The 23,153-nt window shown below is 38.0% G+C and overlaps 2 protein-coding genes across 3 annotated transcripts in view; one reads left to right on the top strand and one right to left on the bottom strand.

Moving 5' to 3' along the window:
* Positions 1 to 987: 987 nt before the first annotated feature.
* The window catches only part of LOC128741651 (histone acetyltransferase KAT7), a 175,461-nt gene continuing 153,295 nt past the window's right edge, over positions 988 to 23,153 (bottom strand). The window contains exon 9 of the mRNA XM_053837606.1: positions 988 to 1,136. Coding sequence (XP_053693581.1) covers positions 1,017 to 1,136 — 120 coding nt within the window. The 3' untranslated portion in view covers positions 988 to 1,016. The remainder of the gene's footprint in view (positions 1,137 to 23,153) is intronic.
* Positions 18,052 to 19,457, top strand: LOC128741652 (uncharacterized). Of its 2 annotated transcripts, none has more exons than XM_053837608.1 (3): positions 18,052 to 18,193; positions 18,955 to 19,172; positions 19,227 to 19,457. In XM_053837608.1, the coding sequence occupies exons 1-3, from the start codon at positions 18,098 to 18,100 to the stop codon at positions 19,282 to 19,284; spliced, it is 372 nt and encodes a 123-aa protein (XP_053693583.1). In that variant the 5' UTR covers positions 18,052 to 18,097; the 3' UTR covers positions 19,285 to 19,457. The 2 variants fall into 2 exon arrangements, with proteins under 2 accessions (XP_053693583.1, XP_053693582.1); XM_053837607.1 differs by having other exon boundaries at positions 18,053 to 18,193; positions 19,241 to 19,452.

Raw genomic sequence — 23,153 nt, forward strand, 5'->3', positions numbered from 1 at the left:
TTATTCAATCTTTAATTCTTATAATTATCACACTACAATTACATAGCAAATGTAGATACTACAACTACTGCACGTTTGTGGTGATTATGAACTGAATAAATACTTTTTCTATCACATTAACTAAGATCATTAAAACTACATGATAACTTTACAAGTTTTGTTTCTCTGGCAAGTAGAAACGATAACAAATTTGTTGAAGCAGTATTAAAATAAACACAATTAATCCGCGTCACAATTAGTACTAACCAAATTTCCCCTACAGACAGGGACCATATAGAGTACAAAAAGAAACTAAAGTGAAACTAAAAAATCTGCTTCACCTCAGCTGTTCAAAAGAACTAAAAATAAAATAGTGTATTTTGTCTACATGAGCATTTTGTGTGACTCCATCATATTAGTGAATTTTTCAATTAGATTAACACTTACGGAGGAGTTTTGCAATACGTTGATTAATCTACAGCAAGAAGTAGAGTTAGAGAAAAACTCTTAACGAGATATTGTTTTTTGTACGTTCGTGTAAAAACTACCGAAACTACAGGGCTATCCGCGATAATAAAATCGAGAACCACGTGTAGTTTCTCACACTGTTGTAAGCTCCCTAAGCTTACTTTTAAAATCTTCATTTAAATATTTGCACCACACTTTCATCCTACAACTACTACTAGCTATCGCTTCACCTGTTCGATCCCCCCAAACCGTCCTACCTTTAAAACCGAGTTTCTCGATTGGTCTCCAGCTTAAAGCACCCCTCTGAAGGAATGATTAGCAAGAAGATGTGACGCAACCGTCTGATGTGTCATGTTGCCGATGTTGTTGTTGCTGTTATTATTATTGACGTGATTATGGCCGACGTTGTTGTAGTGGCTGTTGTGGTTGTTGTAGTAGCTGTTGTTGTTGTTATTATTATTATTGTTGTTGTTGTTGTTGTTGTTGTTGTGATAGTAATGAAGGTGCTGCTGTGAATGTTGCTGATAGTGGTGTTGGTGATAGTGATACTGATAGGGGTACGACTGGCGCTAGGAAGTTGGCGAAGACGGTGTCGGTGCCACGAATGGTGTCCATTTGAGGCAGCTGGGATCGATCTTTGGCATATTTCCTCGGCGCTTAACCCGCTCCTCATACTCTTCGAGTACGTCCTGAAAAACAAAACAAACATACAGTTGCGAAAGTGATTAGTATTGTTTCGATTGAATGAGGAGTATTGACTATCTTAATATTTTTTTGAAACGATGGTTTTTTACAATTAATGGAGGGACGGTAGGGGAAAATAATGACACTAAGCAGGTCCTTACGACTTGCAAGGTACTGCGTGTGATGTTCGCCCGTAAGCGTGTTCCTTCCTCCTTCCTTTCCACTCTTTCCCATCCTTTTCCAAAAAAAAATTTTCATTACATTCCCCTACCGTCCCTCCATCAATTGTAAAAACCATCGTTTCAAAAAAATATTAATATTATTGCCTGACCGCATTTCAAGGTCAAAGACTATAACACGGGTTTGGTCAATTGATTATCTGTCATTTAATAAAAATCAATAGAGAACGAGCGAGAAATTATTGAACTTACAACTGATCATAAATTTTTTCTACTGGATGGAAATTGACCAAATTTGGTACAGTTTCTCTTTAGAGTGTATTGTTCACTTCTTGTGAATATCATATAACGAATTCATAAATTAATCTGGCTCAGGTCGATTAGCACTCAGTTTTCATCGAAGTGCTGTCAAAGCGTTCATAACGCTGAGATGCAATCTCGGTTAAACTGACAGCATTCAGTTTGAAGCGCAGGTTAAAACTATCTAGCATTACGGTTTACGGGTCGATCTGTCAAACTGCCTGTATCGTTCATAAATTTCGGGTTCGAGTTAGCACGAACCCAGGTTAATTTATGAATTCGCTAATAGTTGTGCATTTTGTTTCGGCCAAAATGGAAGCGAGTTAAGTGGAGACGCGTGAAAATGTTTTGTACGCTCATATGGAAAAACCTGCTTACTCACAAAACTGCGAGAGCAGCCAGATGGAAGGGCCACTTCCAGACGGTGTTGAATGGAAAGGTAAAGACGGAGATCAGCAGGAACAGGATAAGAATTGTGATCAACGGTCAAGCTATGGAGCCATCAACACAGGAGGAGGTTAAGAGTACCAGCTGAAAAACGGTAAGTCTGCACGGAAGGACGGTATAGGGTAAGGTGGTGCAGAATGCACCGCTTTAGCAAAACATCATTTTGCAGAGCAACGGCGTGTTTGTTCCACGTTTTTCAACCTCTAGAAGACTTTGGGATCTTTTTTACACTTACTCCTGGTGAAATTTCATAACAAAAACCAGTATTTTTTGTTATTTTTGATGATTTTCGGCAAGAGCCAAAATCATTATGTGAGGCATAACGCCAAAGCCCGTGGACAAAACGCACCAAGTTTGCCCAGCTAGGCGTTAAAAGCAACCAAAAAATGTACCATTCAATCACGTGTTGTATAAACTCCTAAAACTAGGCTGCCACAATGGCGGAAGCGTTCGTTATAGCGTTTGTTACAAACGCTTGTTTGCTGGGATACAATGGGTTCATATCTCAACATAATTGGCAATAAAATTTAATCATCTACTTTTCTCCAACTGATGTGTGATGAAATATTGTAAGTTAAACAATATACAATTAGGTTTAAGGCAAATTCTAAGTCCTATACAATACATATTATTGCTACATTTTTAATAAATAATCCGAAACAAAAGATGTACTGCAAATTAAAAATATTTTATAACTGTTCGATCCCGCTGTGATTCATTCTACCCCTGTTTTGTATTTTGAAGTTTTTTGCAATATATGTGAAAAATATGCATAGTTAATGCCGTTTTTGTGATGAATCATCGAGTATGACAGTATATCAATTAGATAGACTGTATTTATTATGAAATTTGCACACCGACTAGTGGTAAAAGCTTAAGAGAAAACCCGAATTAATCCACCTAGCGGCGTGACCTAGCCTTTCTACTGCCACAATAATCATTATTTAATTTCTCAGGAACATCTATAATTAACTTGACTATATTTTTAAATATCCCTTCCGTATTCCTCAAAATCCTTATTTGCCAGAAAAATTCACAACGTATTGCGTAGAATAATTATATTTTCTTTCCTCGGGTGCGTAAATACTTTAAGTGTCATTTATGTTATTTGATGAACACCTTATTTAGTTTTATAATCGGTTGGCCTTAACTTTCGAGTTTCAGAGCCACATACGAAACTTGTTTCGAACTGACAATATGAAATATGTGTTCATAGCAGATTTTTTGATATTTTTTTTTTGAGTGGTTTTTTAGTGGTTTTTTGGGGTAGATTTTTTTGATATTTTGATATTAATACCATGCGTTCGAAAGTTAGCATCTTTGAAAAACAAGAGTTCAGAAAAATTATTATTATACTTCGCTTTTTTCTTAGCTGGCGCTCCTTCAGATAATTATTTTTGCATGAAAATCAAAACTTAAGCTTCTTTTGAATGTACTTTCATGAAAAGATAGTCATTAACTTGATCACATCGTTTTTACAATGTTAGAGGGTTAGGAAAACAAGATGAGGTCGAAAAATAGTGCAAAAACTGCGCCATAAACATGCTTGAGAATGAGAAATATGATCAATATGATTTCCAGTGCTTGTCATTTTTGATTTATTAATAAAATATGATACATGACATAAGACATCTGTCCTTTAAAATGTCACTAACGAAAACAAATCTTACAAAGCTACTACCGTGCAACGTTTACTTCCTATTTTTCATATAACATTTCTAAGCTCTAGTATCTATGGATTGAAAAGAGCATCTATTAATGCGCAGAATTTGTATGAAATTTGTATAAATTTATTTGGAAAAATCAACTCACTAGTATTTTGATCCTATACACCACTATATGTACTTATATACTTAAATTAACTGCTTTTCTCCGCTTTTTGCTTTTCTTGTACAATTGTGAGTAACAGCAAGTGAAGAAAATGACTATTGAAATCTAAAAAAGAAAAGAAAAAACTTTTCGATTGAATCCCACTATTTAATATTTATTTGCGACAGATACGTAGTTCGCCTACGACGTGCAGGCTTCATCAGTGTCTTATTTCAAAGCGTATACGTATCTGTCGCGAATAAATATTAAATAGTGGAATTTACTGCCCATGGATGCATAGTCGACGTAACGACCAGCACCATGATTGTTGAGAAAACGCATTTTTATCGTGAAACAAAGCCATATAATCTTTGCTATAAACTTTTTCAAACGAATAATCTGTCTATTTAGTAGAGTTTATTAATCAAAAGAGGACTGATGGGGTTTCATGATTCATTCCTCATTTATTGTGTTTAAAAAATGCGAACGCCAGTTTATGCGAATAAACAGACTGTTTTTGAACGATTATTCCCATAACTTGGCGTCAAGCTACAAAACAAATAGGTTACTATGCTGATTGATTATGCAGGAAATTACGTCAAACATTAGCATTACGTGAAACCAATAGCAGAGTAACTCAATTTTCCTAAATTTCTCGAATATTTTCGAACAAACATATGTTGTTTGAGTATTGGGCATGTGAACAACATAGTTAAGAGTGCGTAGGACCGAAAAAGTACATTTTGGTCATTTTGGTTTTTACGTCAACTATGCATCCATGGGCAGTTTAGCAGGTAAAATTTTTCTTTTCTTTTATTTCAGAGTTCGTATTCCACTAAGAGGCTTCAAAAACTTCAGACTATTGACATGTTTCTCACTTTTCTTGAATTTCATTGCAAATTGTCATCACATACATACATACATACATACATACATACATACATACATACATACATACATACATACATACATACATACATACATACATACATACATACATACATACATACATACATACATACATACATACATACATACATACATACATACATACATACATACATACATACATACATACATACATACGTACATACATACATACATACATACATACATACATACATACATACATACATACATACATACATACATACATACATACATACATACATACATACATACATACATACATACATACATACATACATACATACATACATACATACATACATACATACATACATACATACATACATACATACATACATACATACATACATACATACATTGCACACATTGAATACAATCAACATTTGATTGATATGTTTTGATTTCACACGTAAACCGTTAAGGTTTAATATACGGTGCTTAAGTGTTAAAGTTTGAATAACTTTTGAATGAACCGCCCGATTTTCAATAACTCGGTTTCGTTTGATAGATCTCAGCAGTAATTTTTAAATAATAATAAAATGTGTGATGTTTTTCATTGAATTAATGCTTATATGTTACAAAAATATGTTTTAAATACAATTTTTTCACGCATACATACATACACACACAGAAAATGCTCAGTTTTCGAAACTGAGTCGAATGGTATATAACATTCGGCCCGCAGGACCTTCCTTCCATTTTCGGTTTTCCAAGTGATTTCTATACCTTTATACTATATATTTATATATAACCGTGATTTCTTACATGTGGAATGAGATCGCGGATAATCGCTTGATTTTATTGGATGGGGCTATGTTTGATGCTTTTACATTCTACACAATTATGAATTAGCGTGTTTTACACCAAAATAAAATGCGCATTCATAATTTTACCAAATAGTTTCCGCGTTTTTAAGCAATTAATAGCATGGGCCATCCTACCCCCCCCCCCCCCCCCCCCCCCCCCGGTGCGTTCTGGACAGTCTTACCCTACCGACGGAACTTTGTTATGTTTGTAAAAATATATTTGTAAATAAGGCAACACTGTTAACAAATAGAGCAAAACCGTTGTCGACGATATCGATAAACGATAATAGATTAGCGATTAATCGTACGCACGGTCTGTAGAGCCCCCCGGTTGACAATGCAGCAGAAACAAAAACGATCAGTTTCGGTTCGTTGGAGTGCACACCGATTACAGTGCGTACAAAATTGGCGGCCGAACATCTAGGCCATCTAGCAGATAAAAAGCTCCTGGAACATCGCTCCGAAAGGCAATAGAAAAGGGTAAATGTCATCGATATAGAATCAGCGGAAAAGGACTAATTGCGACCTACCTTTCATTAGTGACCGATCGACCACGTGTAACGTCAAAGTTTCTGTAAAAGCACGGTACTGATTTGTCGAAAGGGAGCAGAAGAGCTGATAAACCGCTCCAGCAGGAAGCGATCTAAATTCGAATGAAATACGTCAACCCCAATTTACAGTCTGAAGATTACATCGATCGGCAGAAGACAAAAACTCGTGCCGAGACAAAGATCTTTTAGGATTTATTTGGGACTGCAAGCGAGATAAGAGATCAAAATCGGTCCTGCCGTAACCAAAGAATCGCAACTGAAAGCACAACAGCTATATCTTCAGCAGAGAGGTTCGACGATCCAGCAGATCTTCCAGAAGGAAGGTTTTTATGCGGAGCTACAACCGACGTAGGACACCGTTTTTGTGCGGATCTAAATCAGACGTAGGCCTTCGTCTTTGGGTGGAGCTAAGACCGACGTAGGACACCGTCTGTGTCTGGAGTCAAGATAGACTGAGGACACCCTCTTTACGTGAAAACAAACATATTGAATTCACCGTCCTTGCCGAAAGTAGACAGCAGGTCGCTGACCGTAGGAAGAATTTGTCGCCAAGCACTGGCACAATAAATACGAAATAAGAATCGATACTTGGGCTGAGTAGCTACGTGGGGACGCCTGCCTGCGCCTTGATATGCAGCATTTGAAATATAAATAGTCGGGATCACAACTCCGGGAGGACCGGAACAACAAGAGCGTACATCTCGAGAGAAGGAGACACCGTGAGTAAAGAAAAAGGACTTCTTTGTAAATGCTAGCTTAAGACATAGAGGAGGTTAGAGTAGGAGATAACGGTTAAGGCCAATAAGGCAAGATGCCAATAAAAGATTAAAATGTGTATTGCACTTTAGTTGAGATTTTTGTGTTTTTCGCAATGTTTTGGAAATTCCCTTTTTGATAATTCAGCACCACGCTGAAGGTTTATAAAGTTAAATACAACAACTTATAAAAGCAAAGAGCGGACGGCTGTATACGAGGCAATTCACCGGATCATTGTCAGGAACTGTAAGGATGAACAAATGTCGGAGGAATGGTTGGTTGGATGGCCTTATTTGCCCTCCTATTAAAAACGGACATCGACTCGAGTATATAAACTATCAAGGCATTACAATGCACAATTCTGCCGATAAAGTGCACTCCCGCTGGCTATTCTGTAGATAGAGACCGTTAGCGGAGTCCTTCGTCGGTGAGTACCAAGCTAGTTTTCGTGAGCCTTGCTTCACGACGGCCTGGATGTTTACCAGACAAGCTCCGAGAGTTTAACTTGCAGACTCATCATCTGATTGTTGACTTTAATGCGACGTACGAATTAGTAAAACGAAACGAGCTGTAGCAGATAATGCTAGAATATGGATCTTCAACGTAATTAGTAACTAGTAACAGAAACTGAAATAAGTTTTTCTACACTTGATTCTCGTTACATTTTGTTCACTGTCACCATCGCATAGGGGAACTGTGGGTAAGACGAACAGGTTAAGAAGAACTTCTAATATAATACAGAGGACTTATAATTTATAAAACCTAAATACAGTTTACTTCAGTTCAATATATTGTTTTTAAAAGAAGCTAGTAAAATATTTAACAAAAAATGTTTTTCAATGTGTATTTCGAGTATTAAAAATGGTCCGAAAAAGTGAACTTTTTTAATGCTGCGGGTGAAACGGACAATGTGTGGGGGTAAGATGGACAGGTATTGTAAATCGCCCCAACTGAGAGCGTATTATTATTATTTTTGACCCTTAACAAATTAAATACGTAAAATATGGTGGTGTAGCGTGCAAACAGTGAAGGGGGCAGCCCACCCACTCCCACCAGGGCCAGCCGATCGAAAATTGTTTGGCAGCGGCAATATGAACAAACATTCCGAAAGCTATTTCATGCCTGGCCGCTGCTAATTTGTTTAAAGTTCACGTTTGCCGGTTAAATGTTCATTTATATACATGAGATATTATTAAGAAGCAAAATCAATAATTTTATTATAATATGTTCACTGACCATCTTGCCCACACTAGCAGTTGTCCATTTCACCCCATCATTATACATTTTTTTAAAGCGTTCACAATTTTTCATATGCAAATAAAATTATCAATTTTTCCAATGCAGACGTTACTTGAAAAGCTAATAAATCGAAATACTTCATGTTATGGGTAACATTTTACAATTAAACCTCTCAGAAAGCTTAATTTCGATGGCAAAAAGTTACATCCAAACGCAGAATCACTTTCCATTTTCAGTTTTTCTGTACTTTACCAAAATTTGAAAGTTCTAAATGATGATGGGAACGTTCAGACATTATGAGATAGCAATATGGTTGGATGCCCGTCAAAACATTTGCGAATTTTAATGCTTAACTGGTAGAATCAACCACTTGTTCGTCTTACCCACCCTGTTCGTCTTACCCACAGTTCCCCTATATGTAAAAAAGGAAGGTAGGAAGCGTAAAATTCAAGTCGGGTCAAAACTTAAGTGCTTGTAGATTTATTGAAAAATACGAAATGCAATATGGATCGCATTTAGTACTAGCAGTAGCTCACGTGCGTCTAATTGATAGCGAAACGGTGATACTCAACAGCGATAAATAACCGAACCGCGAAAATATGGCGTCCTGGGAGGGGCCTGGTTTTAGGTACAGACAAAATAAGACGCTTATGGTATTAGATTGGATGACGAAAAGAGATTTGCAACCCAACTGGTAAATTTCTTAATGAAGACCCAGGCTCATATTAAGCGCTGAAAACAATACCGAGCTTAGGCCGGGACGAGAGATTTCCTTCCTTTTCAGGTGAGAGTGAGCCAAGCGAAAATTCAAAGCTATATATGGGGACCACACCAATAAGCATCAAAAATTTTAAAAAAATATTATCTTCATTACCCAAAATTTAACTGTTTTCTCCTGGCCGTATACAAAATTATATACATCTGACCACGCCGCAGCAATAACTATAAATTATTGTATTACAATTAAAAACGAAGAAAGTTGTTCGTAATCCCATTATGTTCATTATGTCTCAATGTTTAACGTCCTTAATAATGTTTATTGCGTTTACACCATCATGTTCCGAACAGCTTTCGATCCGTAACTATTCGAAACATGATGGGATAAACGTTTTTTCTACGCGTACAATACAAATTATTATTATTAACGTTGAGACATACTGAACACAATGGAGAAAAGAACAACGATTCAACGGTAGAAATAAACTTTATTAAAATGAATGCCGTTATAAATTCACGGGAAAGCATACCGCCGTAAAATCGTGTTTCACGCAAAAATTTTCTCTTTTTTCTCAATATAGGTGGGTATTTAGAATTCGCGGGCCTCCTAGGTAGAAGTTCATCGGCACGAAAGCAATTGTCTTTTGCGTGCGTACGGCAAATACGACAGATGGTTTCGCGATGTCCGGCATCTTGAACAAGATGCAATTGAATATTATGCGCTACATTGATTTAAAATTGCATCCCATCCTTTCCATTGTTGTTGCTTAACTTCACGGAATGGCGGCGAGAAATACAAGCATTAAAGTCAATTACCACTTGTGTTTAAGCGGAACTACACGGAGGCGGAGCTATTAGCCCTCTTTAACTGTTCGCTAATGGTATTATTTCTTGTAAGTTTAAAATTCATATCGGCAATAAAAGGAGCATGGCACGACGACCAACGTGAGGATAAGATCCAATTATTATATATTTCAGGCGGCGGACCAGACGACTTTGTAGGACGTGTTTCTCGTGTGATGGAGAACTAATAAACTTTCCGTGTATGTTGATTCAAATTCAAGACTCCAAGAAAACGAACACTTCATGTTGGACAATGTTCTCTGGCTATGCTAATCACACGAAATGTAAATTAACGCATTTTCCTAACATGGTTTTTAGACTTAGTTGAAGTATAACTATAATTTTGCTTGGGTAATAAACTTAAAGCAAAAAATGGGATAATTTGTATTTAATGTTATTTAATTCGTTTGTATTATAATGCAACATTGTAAAAGAGCTGGGCAATTGTCACATGCTTTGCTTTAAGCACTGAACGAACCAGAACCCCAAAACATTGCGGTCGAACCCGCGAGGTGCATCATTGTTCCACATAAAATGTCGAATATAAACTGAAAGTGTCAAACGTAGACTTCACTGCTCCATGCTGGTGTTTCTTATAATAACTTAATTACACCACCAGAAAAGCCCCCAGGCATTCAAGTTTTCCACATATGATCTCACCTGCACCTTATTTCTGGTTCTACGGTACAATCTCCAATCTTCTGGCAAAGGGTCAGCAGAACCAGCAGCAGCGGCTGTTAATCAAAGAGCGCACTGCACAAAGTACAAGCTATGATTTGACAGCATATTTACGGTGAATACTCCGAAAAATCATCGTCAGACATCGCTTTAAAATTGCTTCTTAATGCCATCCGCGTGGCTGTCGTAATTTATCGACTTTTTCCTTGAAACGTATTATTAGAGCCGTCAGAATCGACCGCAAAGCGAATGCAATTCTTTCGTTGGCTATCATTTCACTAATGTTAACTGAAAGTGAGAAAAATAAGGCACAAAATGCGTGGATCCCTACCACTTGGAAGGTATGGTTATGCATGGATTATGCTCCTTCCATCACAATTAATTTTTAGTTCATGCTTAAGGGTTAGCTAAATCGAAAAAAGTTACACGTTCGGCGGATGACAATTCGTTACGGATGCATGCATGTTTCTTTAAATTGGACATTCGAGAAAAAATGCGTTCGTTTTGCCAAATTGAATTAAGACATTAGTAGGGCAAGCATCACAAAACTGGTGTCATTACGAAATACGTCTCATACCTACACGGTCACGAGCTTTTCCCCTGTATGAACCGACCCCAAAGGAGGAGAGAGGACTTCCACGTGCTCAGGTCACGTAACACACGAGAAATGCATCTTTCTCTCCAGGGGTGTTATTAATGGTGATAATGTTTTTACAACAAAATATGTTGAACTCGTTTATTTTAAGTGTAATGATATAGGGAACGAGCAGGCAATGTTAAAACGCGTAATCAATCAAACCAAGGGGAAGCAGCGTTGCTTCGCTGTTGTTTCTTAAAATCGAGCAATAAACACAAATGTATGCAAACAATACCTCACGATGCGACCCAGAAGCAGGGACGTTTCACGTCCTTTGTGAATTGAAGTAGCTTTTTTCGGAGTTTAGTTAAGCAAAAAAATGGGATTTGTAGGACTATTTCTGTTGATAGTATTTTCTATGGGAAGGACTATAAATTATTTCAAATTCTGATTTATATTACTTTAAGAATAATTCTTGCTTGATTTTTGAATAGGTCCTAACTACAAATGATAGATTCTCTTCATGCACCTTCTCTTTCGCTTATTACGGCTGCATAAAAACATTTCAATGCAATTTTTCTTAACGCTTAGCTAACTTATGACGCCGGCCACCATTTCGTGCAAAAAAGGTACCTTCAAGTGTGTTTGCTTCGACAAAGAGAATCTCTCATTTGCAGTTAGGACCTATTCAACAATAAGGCCAAAATTGCTTAAGGAAAGACGAAAGCTTTTAAATAGGCTTTGATTCTACTTTTCAGCTGTTGGCTTGGGATGGATCGACCTAAAACCATATAGTAATAGGTCGAGAAAAGCGAACGAAAAGAAATATTTTTTTTTGCTAGATTATAGTCACTTTAACCAGCTTGGGTCATTCGTGACTTCTGCGGGGTTGGGATTTGAACCTGGGTCCACGACGTGAGAGGCGTGAATGCTAACCACTACGCCGGCACTGACCCCTGAAAAGAAATATTGAAATGGATGTTGTTTGTAGGGTGAAGTAGTTTTTGGTGGCAAGAGTGATAAACTGGATGATGGAAAAATTTCGATTTGAGGCTAATATATTAGGTCGCTCAATGGCAGGTGGGACTCCAACCCACACTCTCTCGGTTGGTACCCGAGTGTTTCTTGCAATTAAACTATCGCCGCACCCTTATTACCCCTTCAGGTGCCTCAATTGATCAACCAAAAAATCAACGCAATCTGATTAACCAGGTACAAGTGTAGATACCCAAGTAACAATCCAATAGCAAATGCTCTGATAAAACTACTATAGAAGAAATGAATGGTATGGGTCCCATTTCTGATAGTAGTTTCATCAGAGCATTGCAAAACCTATCAGGCTTTATAATGTTTTTCGTCAAGTGAATTTTATCTTATTTGATTAACATTTCTAAAGTATGATTGAAGCAGACTTGAAGAAACACCCATAAAACTGCATTATGAATAAGTGTAATACACCTTATTAACGGACATAAAGGCTCCTTAAAATTTAACAATTCTTTTGACAAAAATTTATGACATTCTTCTGCAAGATTGGTCAATTCTAACAATACTGCCATAAAACTATCATAAAACCGTATATTCTTGAAAGAGAAAACATACTCTTAACCAAGTAAATTGTAGCGTAAACAACTAACCAAAATGAGCGTTTGAACCTGAAGAAAATCGAAAAAACATTGATCTTTCAAACGAAAATTACATAAAAATCTGCCTATTACGCAATATCTGTCTTACAACTGTTCTTTAAGAAGACAGTATCATAATCATAAATTGTGGTGTTATTTTATTTGAGTTTCAAGCGATTTTTAGAAGTCAATATAAATAGATATCGATAAAAATTATAAGTTTTAAAAGGGCCTTTGGAAATTTTCTTGAGAACCTTCTTTAGCATGGGCCTCCCAAGTTTTATAAAGGTTTTATGGCTGTTTTATCGCAGTTTTGTAGAATTACAAGTGCCGTTTTGAATTTGACTTCTCCCGATTCATCGATTGCTTCAACTTGTCAAGTTTCTCTTCATCGATTATCACCTGAAGATCACGCCGGATGCATACAAATTGGCATTATGGAAGCCCCCAAGCCTTCCAGCGACCAGCAGTTGTCCCTGTCCGGTGTGCTGATGTGGGCACCGGGGCAATTTTAATCCGAACATTAATCCCTCTGGTGTAATTCCGGCTTCCAGTTTGGGATCTCCACGTGCAAGGAGTTTTGTTTCGGAACAAATGACGCGGATGGTATTTGCGCGTACTATCAGAATGTGCGAGGTTTAAAGACTAAAGTAGACGACCTGCTTCTTGCAACTATTGATTGTAACTATCCGTTTTATGTTTGGACCCGCCTTCAACACTGTATCGTTGTGATCGTAGCTCGGGAAATAGTAACAAAAGTAGTTCTGATGGTATATTGATTGCCGTTGCTAGCTCACTGATCAATTGAAGGCATGGAAAATGCCTCGAACAAGTCTGTGTGGCTGCTATTATCAAAGACCAGAAGTTTTTGCTAGCTGCAGCTTACATCCCACCGAATAGAATTTAGATTGTTAGATTTATCGACGAGCATAACCTCTCAGTCCGTGAATTACGAGCCAAAGGGTCATCGGACGAAAGAACTCTCTCATTGATTGGCGTTGAATATAATCAATTTCTTGGTTAGACGAGGAGGATGGAGTACAGTGCGACAATTTCCTCCCACTTCCTGCTGCTAGTGCTGCTGTGGTCGATGAATTTGAATTCCTGAACTTACCTTGGACGAACACTGGACCTCGTCTACTACATTCCTGAAGAAGAGATCTCTGCGCTGCGGACCAAGTGACGCCTCCACTTCTACCAGGCGAGAGCTAGGGTGTATTAAGAATTCCTCTCCACTGTACACGGCCCTGGGCTACTCGGCGCCAATAAGTACTCGACACACGCAAGTCGGCTTCAGCACTTAGGGCCCCTCTATTCGTGGCGCCGGTGGAGTTTTTGAAGAGAACGGATTTCACTGCACCATCGTTTGGCATCCTTGTGACGTGGCCGGTTCACCGTATAGGCTAGACAATTCTCCCTACAAATCATGAGTACTGCGGGTGCAATTCAATTTGCGAACTAATATATCTTCTATCTATTCTATATATGAGACTTGTCTGTAACCAAAACCAGGCCCCTGATAGGGTGGCATATTTTTGTGATAAGAATACTCTAAGAGGAACAGTTTTTCCATTCCTTCTAGTGTGCTCTTGGACGGAACGAAATCACCAGTCGTTACCGAGTGTTGAGAATTGTTTACTAATCATGTTTCTTCTGTGTTCACCAGGGGATGTACCACATAGTCTTATGCTGAAAAAGCTGCATTGGGTATCCCCAGCGGTGCTGTTGATGAAGATTTTTTTATATCACACCCAATGACCAGCTGTAGACAAGAAGCTCCTATTCCCTAGGTCGTATTTTTACCAAATTGTTTGATCAACAGAAGTCTCCAACGCTGTGGCAACAAGCCTCCATGTTTCTTGTATTTGTAAAAGGAGAAAAGCGAGAGGCAGAGAACTATTGAGGTATTACCTGTCTTGCTGGATCAAAGCATTTTAAAATCATCGTTAGTAGTGTACTTCTGAACAGCGCCAAAAATTAGATATCAGTAAACCAGTATGGTTTTATGCTGAGTCGTTCTGTGGCGACTAACTTGATGAAATTCACAAGTATTTAGATGAATTTCACAGATGGAAGCTGGAATCAAATTAACGCGGAGTACCCAGATATTAAGGCCGCCACTTCTGGTCTTCCGCAAGGCAGTAACCTGGGGCCTTTGCTATTCATCTTGTACCTCAACGATATTGTTATTCTGCTGGATTCCGGATGCGCACTAATTACTAGTCGGCGATCTAAAGATCTATCTCGTTGTGAAATCTATCGATGAGTGCTACATATAAGAATTGCATCGATCAAAACAGAGACCTTGAAGTTCTGCTGGATAACAAGGCCACGTTTAACCAACAATATACTGATGCCATCGCTAGTGCTTCTCAACAACTTAGGTTCATCACAAAAATTGCTCGAAATTTTACAGATCCACATTGCTTGAACGCATTGTCACATTGTCACATAGCACATTAGTACCCCCCCTATTTAAAATGTCTGCATCATCCGAAAACCTCATAACCTGTGTTAGAAAGTCAGAATGGAAAGTGTTAAACGAAAATTTGTTTGTCTCACCCTGAGACATCTACCCCGGCGCACAGTGGGACGGCTTCAAAAAAAAAAAAAAAGACGGACATCAGCTTTTGCGTAGAAACTACTAAGTGTTCTGCATTTGTGTCTTCACAAAAGTTTCTTGATTTCCGAAGTACTTTTTGTTATACCAAAAAAATTAGCTTTAACGGGGTGGGTCAATAAATAATCAATTTAACTTTTTATTTAAAGCTGAAAATAAACAAAGCCCAGGAAAAAGTTGTACAAAATGTTACTTAAGGAGTTTTTGTCGAAGAAAGAAAACTTCTATCTCTTAAAGGAAAGAAGCTATAGTGCTACAAACTAATGTATCCCCTTAATACCACTTTTTTCAATTTTTTTGGTTATTTTCATTTTTACGCAGTTTTGATGTTCCACGACATTTAACATGCTATAAAATAGACCTTTTTGCTGAAAGAAGTGTAGCTTCTTGGATTTCGAGCTAAACTAGTCTAATTTCTCTAATTAAAAGGGCGCAGGTATCCGCAGCCAATCTCCACCACTTTATGTACTGCAATATAGTGTGTTTCATTTTATATGTATGTCACGGTGGATCACGGTGGAACATTTGAGAAAACTGTAAATGAAATTCCTAGTTTTGCATGATTTCTTTGTTCTGAATCAAAATATGCAAGAAAAAATATTGCCAAAAATAATCAACAATCACGCGGCAAGGCTTGCGATGTTTATTTGAGATACTCACATCCGAGCATTTTTATTTTTGATATATTTTTAGCATTTGCACCTAGCCCACCTAGTGCACCTATTTCGATTTCAAGGAAAAAAAATCGTGCGTACCAAGAATCTTAGATTTAAATTAGCATATTAATGTCAGATTGTTAGATGAATCAACTAAAAATGCACATACAAAATCGATAACATTGCGTCTATGGAGGTTCCTATTTGGTATGTTGAATTGAATTATTCCATATCACTTGTTCTATCTAATACGTTCTTCTTGTTTGATAGCCAAATTTCATTTTCGCTTGAACTCCTTGTCATTGATTACGGATCCACCCTTTTGCTTCAATTTGTCATTCAAAAATCGACCAGTATTCCTCAAACGGCATTAGCTACGGTAAATTGGTCGGATTTCACTCTTTGAAAACCCAAGTGACGCCATTGTCGTTGTACCACTGTTGGGTCGACTGCGTGCTAAGTCGGACCAGAAAAGTAGAGATGGTCGGGTATGAAACCCGATGCCGTAATTTTATTTATTTTTGATACCCGAACACGACCGGAATCCGTCGGGTACGGGTACGGGCCTGGATACCCGACCATCTTTAGTGTTAAATGTGATCAATAGAGATATCCGACCCGACCCGTACCCGGTTTCAAAAACAAAAATTAAGAACCCGTACCCGACCCGCACCCGCAATTTTTTTTTTTTCAATACCCGAACCCGGCGGGTACGGGTACGGGTGCGGGTTTCAGCTAAATTTTTCGCTACCCAACCATATCTATAGAAAAGGCAGTCAACCTCAGGCTGTTGCAGAAATTGCAGCCATCTCGTCTGAAACTCCACTTTCTGATAATTTTCCTTGTTCATGTTTTCAAAAGTTGCGTAAAACTTCAATTCCCGTCCAGGAATTTGTCCGAAATGGCAATGCAGCACTTTTTACCACCTATAGTGACGCAATCGTATTTCGTTAGCAATTTCTCGTAGATTCTTTGAGCGCTATCAAATTTTGCTTCCCGTTACGACTCGGCGCAACCTGTTCCTTGAAATTCCTTAAATCTGCCCGTTTTTTGCTTTCTTCATAGCAAAACTACAACTACAACCACATCAACTCCGGGTTCCGTTTGAAAAGATGCACCAGTTTCGAATAAGTTTTGGGAACTTTGATTTTCTGCCATTTCCTGGTATCCTATCGACGGTCAGACCTCAGACGTAATCCATATTTAAAATTAAATTAAATAAAAGAAAACTTTCTCCAAACTAAATTCTACTATTTTTATAAAATTAGTAAAATAATAGAGTTTAGTTTGGAAAAAGTTTTCTTTTACTTAATTTCAGGCTTCGATTTCAGGCTTCTACCAAGACGCTCCAAAAAGCTTAGGTAATCCATATTGTTTCATGACTCCACAAACCGTGGATTTGGGATAATTCAACAGTTTAGCTATCTCACGGACGGATAGGCCGGGATTCTCATTGCGAGCGTGTAGGATCGATTCGTGACGCGCTTGTTTGCTGACGCCACGATATAAACAAATGAACCTATCTTGATAACAATTGCTTATCAATATTCTATACACTCTTAACGTAATTCAGACAAATTTTTGAAATTGGTACATGTTTAGATTTTTAATTTTTTATTCGTCATTTTTAAAAATAAAATGCAATTTAAAGTGATGCAACTAGTAGTTGGAATCAACACAGATTAAACGTGTAAATTTTGAACCAAACCAAAGAAGATAATAAAAAAGGACAACCATCTTAACAAACACCAATGGGCGCAAAAAATTCAGATCTATGTAGGGCACGGGAGGGTATTTTCAGTCCATTAAGCGATGGAACCTATTTTTTCGGCCTATGGTCTAGTTCTAGTGGAAGAACAGGTAGTTTCGACGTTCTTTGAATAAAAAATAGTAGATTACTTACAGTCTTGAGAAAATAGTTATAATATATTAAAATTGTATGTCGGCAAAGTATTTTTATTGGCGAAAAAAAGGCAAATAGGCTGAATTTAGACGCCTGCTGAAAATACCCTCCCGTACCCTATCATCAAACAACAACAAATGGCCCTGCTTCGTATAAGCGATGTGTTTGCACAATTGAAGTGAATCTGACGTGAACTGTTTTACGGAATTTTCAGCTGCCAGCTGAATTAATCTAGAATTTTACCATGAAAACATACCCGTTTGATATTGTACAATTTATCGGAGCTCCAGTCGCCATAGAACTATCACGTGAAACAGTGCCGCCAATAAGATGACTTGGAATTTTCGTTTGTGTACCTACATTGCGCTTCAATTGACAACTTTCGTGAAAAGTGATGGACAAACGGTTGTCTCGGCTCGAGTGTCGGTCAGTACAAATATGTTTCTCACAAACTGTACACTGTAATGTTTCAATTACTAAATCAAGTTGAATTGCTTTTACAAGCAAAAAATAAAATACAATTTAATTTCGAATTTTGTAATAAAAACACTGGCAGTTTTCAACTGGAACAAAACATCATTCCAGTGTAATGTATTACAAGGCTATCGTCACCTTCGGGTCGAGAAAATATTGTGCAAACACAGACAAGCGTCTTCCAGCGCAACGGATAAGAGACGCGCACTAAAAACGCCTCCTCCTACTGAATAAGTCAACACGTTTTAACTCAAGATATGAACCAGCACCGATGAATGAATGGATGGATGGATGGATGCTACCGGAAACGTCCATCAAAAAACCCGTCGGTAATTAACCGGTAATGTTGATGCTTATTAGCCCTGTAAACATTTACCATACGACGCCGCGCCGAGGTACCTACTGCGGCAAAACTTTCCACACTTCGCAAGAAGTGCCAAAACCGCCGCGCCTGTCTGTCGGAATTTTAGTTTCAATGGGCGTATCGTTGATATAATCGGAAAACCGTACTCAAAATGTATCAAAGAAGGAAAATTGCACTATTTTAAATTCACGTCTAGAAAGTGTACAAAAGAATAGATTATTGGATGAGAAAGAGTCAAATATGAAACTGCAAATGAGAATGTTTAAATTGAATAATTTAATAATAGCGAAACTGTTTTATGTAAACGCTCTCGGTAATAATCTAATTCAAACTTGCACCCTCACAACAGCCACTGGAGCTGAAGGAACCTTCCGCTGTTGCCTCGCTTTGGACAAACGGTGATCGACAGGACGTTGAATTTCTCAGGTGGCTAGAAACCCTCGCTGAGCTGACCCAATATCAAACCGAATTACACGAAACGACATTCCGTCTGCTGCAGAACGCGTTAAGCGATGAGCGGAAATCTTTCGAATTTATTAGTATTCCTTCCACGGACAAAAAACTGTTGTAAGTATTAATCTGTTTATCGAAAAATTGATAAACAAATATAATTATCCGAAGGTTTTACTTTACAGATGGACTCCAAATGGCTTCTATGTATCTCTTACATATTTGCTGATTTTTCATCTTGCTATCATAATTGTTATTTTCTTTATCCTAGTATGCTTTCCAAAGAAATCTAAAATTCAGACAAATGAACCAAAAATGGCATTAAATGTATGAATGAATATTGATACATGCCAATCTAGTAGAGAATAAAATGTAAGATAAATAATCTATACCTATAAAGAAGGATTTCTGTCTGTCTGTCTGTCTGTCTGTCTGTCTGTCTGTCTGTCTGTCCTGTGTTCCTTATAGAATCAAAAACTACTGAACCAATCGGCGTGAAAATTTGCATGTAGAGATTTTTGGGGCCAGGAAAGGTTTTAGTGATGGTTAGAGACCCCTCCTCTCACTAAGAGGGGGGGCTCCCATACAAATGAAATACAAATTTCTGCATAACTCGAGAACTAATCAAGCAAATAGACCCAAATTTGGCATGTGGGTGTTTTCGGTGACAAGAATTTATTCTAGGGTAATTTGAGACCCCTCCCCTCTTTATAAGGGGAATTATAACTCCTCTCCCCTTTAAGAGGGGGGGTTTCCATACAAATTTCCTCATAACTCGAGAACTAATCAAGCAAATGGAACCAAATTTGGCATGTGAAGGTTCTCGAGGGCAAGAAAATTTTCTATGTTGAATTAGGACCCCTCCTCACTTTAAGAGGGGGGGCTCCTGTACAAATGAAATACCAATTTCCTCATAACTCGCGAACTAATCAAGCAAATGGAACCAAATTTGGCATGTGTGTGTTTTTGAAGACAAATTTTTTTTCTATGATGAATTTGGACCCCTCCCCACTTTAAGAGGGGGGGGGGGCTCCTATACAAACGAAATACAAATTTCCTTATAACTCGAGAGCTAATCCAGCAAATGGAACCAAATTTGGCATGTAGGTGTTTTTGGAGGCAAGAATGTTTTCTATGATGAATAAGAACCTGTCCCCACTTTAGGAGGGGGGGCTCCTATACAAATGAAATACAAATTTCCTCATAACTCGAGAACTAATCAAGCAAATAGAACCAAATTTGGCATGTGGGTGTTTTCGGTGACAAGAATTTATTCTAGGGTAATTTGAGACCCCTCCCCTCTTTATAAGGGGAATTATAACTCCTCTCCCCTTTAAGAGGGGGGGTTTCCATACAAATTTCCTCATAACTCGAGAACTAATCAAGCAAATGGAACCAAATTTGGCATGTGAAGGTTCTCGAGGGCAAGAAAATTTTCTATGTTGAATTAGGACCCCTCCTCACTTTAAGAGGGGGGGCTCCTGTACAAATGAAATACCAATTTCCTCATAACTCGCGAACTAATCAAGCAAATGGAACCAAATTTGGCATGTGTGTGTTTTTGAAGACAAATTTTTTTTCTATGATGAATTTGGACCCCTCCCCACTTTAAGAGGGGGGGGGGGGGCTCCTATACAAACGAAATACAAATTTCCTTATAACTCGAGAGCTAATCCAGCAAATGGAACCAAATTTGGCATGTAGGTGTTTTTGGAGGCAAGAATGTTTTCTATGATGAATAAGAACCTGTCCCCACTTTAGGAGGGGGGGCTCCTATACAAATGAAATACAAATTTCCTCATAACTCGAGAACTAATCAAGCAAATAGAACCAAATTTGGCATGTGGGTGTTTTCGGTGACAAGAATTTATTCTATAGTAAATTGAGACCCCTCCCTCTTTATAAGGGGAATTGTAACTCCTCTCCCCTTTAAGAGGGGGGGCTTCCATACAAATTTCCTCATAACTCGAGAACTAATCAAGCAAATGCAACCAAATTTGGCATGTGAAGGTTTTCGAGAGCAAGAAAATTTTCTATGGTGAATTAGGACCCCTCCCCACTTTAAGAGGAGGGGCTCCTGTACAAATGAAATACAAATTTCCTCATAACTCTAGAACTAATCAAGCGAATTGAACCAAATTTGGCATGTGTGTGTTTTTGGAGACAATTTTTTTTTCAATGATGAATTGGGACCCCTCCCCACTTTAGGAGGGGGGGTCCTATACAAACGAAATACAAATTTCCTCATAACTCGAGAACTAATCCAGCAAATGGAACCAAATTTGGCGTGTAGGTGTTTTTGGAGGCAAGAATTTTTTCTGTGATGAATTAGGACCTCTTCCCACATTAGGAGGGGGGGGCTCCAATACAAATGAAATACAAATTTCCCCATAACTCGAGAACTAATCAAGCAAATAGAACCAAATTCGGCATGTGGAGGTTTTTGAAGGCAAAAATATTTTCTACGGTGAATTAGGATCCTTCCACACTTCAAGAGGGGGGGCTTCTACACAAATGAAATACAAATTTCCTCATAACTCGAGAACTAATCAAGCAAATGGAACCATATTTGGCATGTGGGTGTTTTTGGAGGCAACCATTTTTCCCATGATGAATTAGGACTTCTTACCTTTTTAGGAGGGGGGGAGGGCTCTCATTCAAACGAAATACAAATTTGCTCATGACTTTACAACTAATCAAGCAAATGGAACCAAATTTGGCATGTGAGAGTTTTAGATGGCAGAATTTTTTTTCTGTGGTGTATTACGACCCCTTTCCCTTTTAAGAGGGTGGGCTCCCATACAAATGAAATACAAATTTCCTTATAATTTGAGTACTAATCAAGCAAATGGAACCAAATTTAGCATGTAGGAGATTTTTGAGTCTTGAATTTATTTTATGATAGTTAGAGACCTCTCACCCCTGTGGTAGGGGGATATGGACTCTCATACAAATAAAACAGAAATTTTTGCGAAACTCAAAAACTAATCCAACTCGAGAAATTCGAGACTCTTCCATAAAACATTAATCAATAACAAGACCACAAAAACTATCTATAGTAACACTAGATCATTCAGGACGAGTCGGTCGCGAGTGTTGCCGGTGACCCGCCGTCGGAAGCGCCGCCCACTGGGGGCTTGCAAAACTCGAGAAGTGACAAAGATCATCCGAGATTCATGATTTATGTACAACACAGGTTAATTTGTGGCAATACGAAGTTTGTCGGGTCAGCTAGTATGTCATAAATCTTAAGAAATATATTTGGTATCTTTATTTTTTTCGAATAGGTCACGAAATTGTTTCTGTTAATCAATTTACTTTCGAACTTAGCTTTACAAAAAAGATTTTTTTGTTCCAAATTACTCACAGCCTGACTGACACTGAATCATTTAATCACAGGTTTGCACGTTATCACAAGTAGCTTGTGACAAATTCGGTTGATTTATTCGTGCTATTCAAATTGAGTCGAAAAAAATACCGACAGCCGCAAGCATTTAAGGGAAGCTCACATACACCAAGTAAGTGAACAATTAAGCTCGATACGATGACAGTTTGAAAGTGTATTATCGTTAACTGAGAAAATAATGATAAGACCGCTGAACTGTAAACTTACATTAACATTATTCATGGGACGAATTAATTTGCAATTAATTTTGTTGTACGATTATTCTTCTCCCTCGGGCGTCGCATCCTTTTGATATATATGTATATATATTTTTTAATTTTTTCGCAACGACGAAGTCAAAGCACATTAAAGGCGGTGCGCCACAAAGTCCTGTCCAATGCACTGGCAATCGTCGGCAAACGTGAGCTCCGCCCAAAGGGAAAAGAAAAGCGCCAAACCGAACTGGATTACACACACCGAACAGTGCTCACACGCAGGACACTTAAAACGGTTCACACTTTGCGCGCATCTGCCAGTTCCGTTTTCGGGAAATCATCTTGAGTAAAAGTTCATTAGCAGTTACTACGTACTTAAGGCCATAAAATGCATTAAACAGGATAAAAACTTGACACTTGATGAAATCATGTGTGCCCAGGTGAATACCACCTTGATAGTTGAATACGTTTATTTCTTAAATCAGCCGAACATAACAG

This window comes from Sabethes cyaneus, chromosome 3, assembly GCF_943734655.1.
Source record: "Sabethes cyaneus chromosome 3, idSabCyanKW18_F2, whole genome shotgun sequence".
NCBI classification, from domain to species: Eukaryota; Metazoa; Arthropoda; class Insecta; order Diptera; family Culicidae; genus Sabethes; species Sabethes cyaneus.

Coding starts and splice junctions, on each gene's coding strand:
- LOC128741652 (XM_053837607.1), top strand. CDS start 18,098: ATGACTTGGAATTTTCGTTTGTGTACCTACATTGCGCTTCAATTGACA. Junction 18,194..18,954: donor TTGTCTCGGCTCGAGTGTCG/GTCAGTACAAAT, acceptor CCCTCACAACAG/CCACTGGAGCTGAAGGAACC. Junction 19,173..19,240: donor TCCACGGACAAAAAACTGTT/GTAAGTATTAAT, acceptor TTTACTTTACAG/ATGGACTCCAAATGGCTTCT.